This window comes from Atta cephalotes (assembly GCF_000143395.1).
Source record: "Atta cephalotes unplaced genomic scaffold scaffold00071, whole genome shotgun sequence".
Lineage (NCBI taxonomy): Eukaryota > Metazoa > Arthropoda > Insecta > Hymenoptera > Formicidae > Atta > Atta cephalotes.
This window is the reverse complement of record NW_012130135.1, coordinates 116,121-121,924: the sequence shown is the minus strand read 5'-3', so window position 1 is coordinate 121,924 and position 5,804 is coordinate 116,121. Positions and strand designations below refer to the sequence as shown.

General features: G+C 33.1%; 1 protein-coding gene across 1 annotated transcript in view; it reads right to left on the bottom strand.

Moving 5' to 3' along the window:
• Window positions 1-88, bottom strand: part of LOC105624051 (GATA zinc finger domain-containing protein 14-like) — a 16,725-nt gene extending 16,637 nt beyond the window's left edge. Inside the window, 1 exon segment of the mRNA XM_012205415.1 lies at window positions 35-88. Within this exon segment, the coding sequence (XP_012060805.1) occupies window positions 35-88 (54 nt within the window).
• Window positions 89-5,804: the final 5,716 nt, after the last annotated feature.

The window sequence follows — 5,804 nt, the reverse complement described above, 5'->3', positions numbered from 1 at the left end:
GGACGTCTTCGTAAGAATCGAGTGCCGCTCATACCCCATCCCGCTTACTCGCTAGACCTAGCACCTTCTGACTATCACCTGTTTTCATCGATGGGCCACGCGCTCTCTGAGCGGCACTATCATGAAATAAAAAGAAAGAGATCAAACATCAAACTCGAAGGTGAAACATGGGGTGCAAAAATATATTATACCTTTAAAAAATATAATCGGAATGTGATAACGCATCAGTAATGATTGGCCATAAAAACTTTTTTTTTTCTCATTTACAATCAGAAGTATCAGGTATAATATTATTATTAAATTGCATTTGCTATTCAACCGCGATCGTAGCTAGTAAAGCTTGTGAAGAATTACCGAAATCATATGAAAAATTAATTAGAGTATTGCCACTTATGTTTCGGGCAGTGCAAACAGATGTGCAATTTTAAAAGAATTTCAAGATTTCTTTGAAGTAAAAAAAAATAAAATTCTTAAATTACGAATACAAGATGGCTGGTTTTATAAGTGTGTAGTTAGAATTCTAGACAATTGAGATGTGTTAAATTTCTTTATTTTAACAGTAAATGAAAATAAGTTAAAATCTGTGGAAATTATTTTATCAGAATTAAATAATATTACAATAAAATCATATTTATTGTTTTTAAAATATTAAAAAATTTTTTTAATAGTTTTAATGTTTTTTTTCAATCACGCAAAATTTTAGTACATAAATTATTTGAAAAGAGTCAGCAAATAATTCAACAAATTGCAAACAATTTTATGACTTCTGAGGCTTTGAAAGAAATCGTTAATTTAGATGTGGAAAATGAAAATAACATTCTTCATTTAAATGATATATATGTGAGGTCATTTAAATGATATATATGTGAGGTCTCAGTGCGAAAATCTTTTGGCAACATTACTTTTAGAAAAGAAAAAACGCAAGAAATTAGAATAAAATGCTTCAAATTTCATAAAACAGCAGTTCGGGAGATGTTAAAACGTTTACCATATAAAGATGTCTTTTTTCAACATTTAATTTTTTTAAAATCGGATATTGTTCTTTTTGATGAAGCTAAAATTATAATTAAAGATTTAACTTGTATTGCCGCGCGTATAGGAAATATTGATTTTTCAAAATTATGTTATGAATGGAGGATTCTCCCTTCATCAGTTTTTAATAATTCAGAAAAAACAGAATTAGCGTATTTGGAAATAAATGAGATGTAGAGAAAAGTTTTAGAATTTAAAGATTTTAATGAGAACAAATGTTTCCAAATTTAGAATTATTAGTAGAAGCGGTTTTTTTTCTTCCCCATTCAAATGCTGAAGCCGAACGGATTTCTTCAATAGTTACAGACATAAAAAATAAAAAAAGAAATTGATTATTAGTAAAGACTATTTCTGCAACTTGTATTGATCATTCAAGTTTTCAGACTGAAGGCATCACTTACATAAACTTTGAAGTTGATTCGAAGCTAGAATTACACAATTCTCAAAAATTTAAAATTGTGCCGGGCAATGTTCATCTAATAATGATTGATTTTAAATAAATAATATATTATATTTTATTTTATTTTTTAAATATTATTTTTAATTTTTTATGTTTAATTTTTTATGTTTAATTTATTTAACATTATATATCCATCTAGCCAATCTTTCCAAATTTTTATTTTGTTAAATTAATATATTTATATATTATATAATTATTTTTTTTTAAAGAACAATTTTATTTAATTTATTATTTAATTTATTATTTAGTTTGAACTTTTAATTTCTAATAATTATACTAACCTATCTACTAATTACTGTGATACAATTACTGTGATAAATGTAGTGTATAATTAATCAAATAAACAATGTGCAATATTTTGTTTATTATTTCACTGTGATTTTTTTGTTTATTAGATTTTTATAATTTATTTACTAATTATAATTGCGTACTTTTTTATGAAAAAAATAGTTTTTTTTATATTGAGTTAATTTTATTTTATTATAAATCATATTTATAAAATATATTTTTATAAAGAATACTGATAAGGTTTTTGGCAGTTTTCCTTATCTTTGCAACAAATATTGGTATTCTTATGATTCTATCAAAAAAAATAAAATATTTTATTTAAAATATGTAAAAAAATGATTAAAATTATTTTAATATTCTTTACGTTTTTATATTAATTACATATAATTAGTCTTATATTTATAATTTCTTTATCTTATTTTAATTAAATTTTTTGTTTTACTTATAATAAGCTTAATAATTATGTATCTCTCTATAAAATCTAGTAGTTTACCTAGAGGTTCTAAAGGTATCCGTATTCTTGCGAACTGTTGAAGTCACGTGCGCAAGAAAACGCATCCTCGCTAGCAATATTGCTCGAGAGTAGCATAGAATAGTCGATCGAGGTTACGGGGGGGGGGGGGGGGGTATAAGCTCCGTATGCGGGACAAAAGTTACTTAAAGGGCTCATGAATGCGAGCCCGGCTGGGAAGTTTTAAATGTTAAGGTTGTTTGATTTGAGAAATGATAGAAGCAAACGATAATTTAGGGAAAAGATTTTTGAGGAGGGGGAAGATATCATTAGGAGTTACATTTCTTGCTCTACTCTGTCCTGTATATCGTGTAAGATTGGTTGGAGAATGCGAATAGTTTGAAATCTCGCGAGAAAATAGGAATCGAGATAACGAGGGAGACCGCCTTGAAAGAAAATCATAAGAATGTTCTCGTTGTTTTCTCTACGTCGCCGAGATATATGCCACGTTCAGGATAGAGTCAGGGTAAACAATACTGACACTCGTTCCAGATAAACTCTACATTTTATTCCTGTTGTCTACAAGGGATCTTGTCCACACTATTGCTTGAGATATTTTACTTACAAATAAATTCTTGGACGCGCTGGGGAGAGATAGGACAGTCAGCCATAAAAGTTGGTTACGCTACTACTTCGGGGTTCTCACAATTACTGCCATCGTTGGATTAGCGCGGAACTAGCTAGCTTGCAAGAGCATGCTTTCCTTCAATCGCATGAATGCGAGGTTATGTTCATTTAAATCATATTTTTTCTATTATTTTTTTGTAAGCTTCAAAATTATATTTTAAAGGTTTCATAATATTTTTAGACAATAAATTATTCAAATGTAGGAAAGTATTTTTTGTTTGAATATAAATTTATGGTAAAAATATCGATTAGGGCATCCCAATGACTTTGACATATATTGTTAAGATTATGATGAAGATTATGACTGTTATGTAATGAGTGTAAAGATTAATACCAATACAATACATTGCCTTTTCTCCTTGTAACGAGAAATCTTGTTTTATTTGATCTCGTGAAGCGATGCACAGCTGCCACGTTCTTAAATCTAACCGGAACAACCTAGCGCTGCTGTGAATAGATCGATAATCAATCTCTGCTCTGATGATAATTAAACTTACGAATATAACAACTACAGAATTCTATTAGAACGAGATAATAAGAATAGCATAAAGTGCTCGAACTAATACTTAATGCTGGCTTTAACTTTACGAAACAAAAAATAACTCAAATTATGCTAAATACCGGCTGTGAAGCAAATGACTATATTATTGCATAGGTATCTTCATGATTCTTCCTTGATTGGAAATAAACAAATTTGATTGGTTTCTTGAAGAATCTCTTGGATATCTTGATGATAACTGCCCGGATGATACCATCATCCCTGGATGAATCTCATGAATTCCAATAGGCCAATACAGTCGGGGGAAGGGGGGGGTTGTTTTCACGCAAGAGTATCAAATTTCTGTGCTGGAGAAGTCTGCTTCCCCTCTTGCTTCGTCCATTTATTCTGTTGTTGAAGTTGATACAGATAGTCCTTGGACCAAAAATGTTGTTTCATTTGTTCCACTTTCTGCTATCGATTCAATCGGATTTCTGGTACGTTCAGCAATATAGTTTCTCTATAGCAGTAAATGCATCTCCGAAAAAAGTGTCCAAGAGAGAGATAGGAGAGAAAACTATTAGGGCCATTTGATAGATTAGTCAAAGGATAGGAATTAAAGATGGATTCAATTTGCAATGAAAATTTACATCTCTTTGACCGTCAATAAGAATGTACCTACAATCTTTTTAGATGCAATTTAAAAGCCTTTAGAAGCTTCCCAAATTCCCCCAAAATTTGGAGTTCTTGGAGGAATGAAGTGCCATTTCATATCTTATTCAGTCATAATAGAAAATAATTTTTCTTGCATGTCTTGACTTGAGAAGCTTGAGAGTTTTCTTCAAATTCTTATTGGCCTTGACAAAAGTTGTTGCGCAAAAGATGTTAGATAATCTTCCTCTTTGCGTTATGAAGCGCTTGAAAACATTGATAAAACATTCTGTAGTTAAATCCCAGATAAATTCTAGATGGATTGTCTTTACGGCAAAGCATACAACTGGTTACAAAGCATACAAGGTTACAACCTTGACATTGCGTCTCTTTGACTATCGAACACGGAATGGTCCGCAAAAGTCTACATTGAAGAATCGGACTTCCGTTTCGGATGTAACAGAATAAAGTGGACGATTTGTGAGTAGGCAGAACAAAGGATGAAAGTGGAGAGAGAGAGAGAGGTGTAAGAAAGTGTAAGTGAGTGGAGGTGAGAGAGGGAGTGGAGGGAAGGGTGACAGAGTGTGAGGGGAAGTGGAAGAAAAGAGTTGTAGACAGAGAAGGAAATAAAGAAGAAAGGGATTGAGATTAGAAAAATTATTAGGTGTTGGACAAGTGGCGGTGAGGTGGAACGGAGTTCAGGAATGGGTAGTGGAAAAGTATTAAGTATTATTGCGCCGTCTTCGCAATATTCACACTCGCGACCGCGACACGTTCTTTCGAGTCATGGGAAAGAAAGGATTTGTAAGGAAATAACAAGGAACCCTTTTATTAATAAATGAGTACAGCACGAGCAAACAAGGAACTCCGTAAAATATTATATGGAATATCTTGGCAGAAAAGCATATCCGGACGAATGACTGCTCTCCGTAGATCTGCCTGTCGCAGACCATCAACGACGTCTGGGCAACTTGATACCACGATCGATACAGCGCAGCATGCGACGGAGTACGTAACACTATCTTTCTTCTTAAAAATTGTCCCGACAATCGTGTCGCTTTTTTTTTAAAATTCGCTTTGCGAACATTCTTCTCCCGGGAATTTCGGGCTCCCGATCAACTTCCTGCCCTCTTTCTGTGCTGCCGCAACAGTTTTCTTGGTGCTTAATCTTCTTAGGATCCGTTACCCAGACTGAGGCTTCCTTCTACTTCTGGACCTCTTTTCAGTCCTTCCTTAGGAATTGGTCAATCTCCCGGAGGAACACGTTCCGGGCATTCCTCCAACATCACGAAGGAGATGTTTTTTTTCTCTTGTCTTTTCTCTTGAGCCTTGCGACTCTTCGTTTTTTGAACTGAGAAGGGAATAAAAGAATGTCTTGAAGCAACAACACTTCTATCTCCAGTCCCCGTCTCGGCATTTGTCCTTCGTCCCATGGAAAAACCGTGGCTCAAAAACCACGGGCGGGGCAATCTTTTTTTTAAAAAAAATCTTTACAAAAGTTTCTCCAGGACAAATCCTTAAACAAGTCCTTTAACAAATCCTCTCGCTGCTTTCATCGTTATGCGCCATGTACGCTGGGTAATATGTATGCGAAACCAAAAGACCGCCATTATTTTCTCTACAAAAGCTCTTCCTGAACAAATCCTTAAACAGCTCCTTTAACAAGTTCATCTCTTAATAGATTCTCCTGCCGTATGTTAATATGTTTGCAAAGCCAAAAGATCTCCATTATTTGAAACTCGACAAAAGGGCTTTAA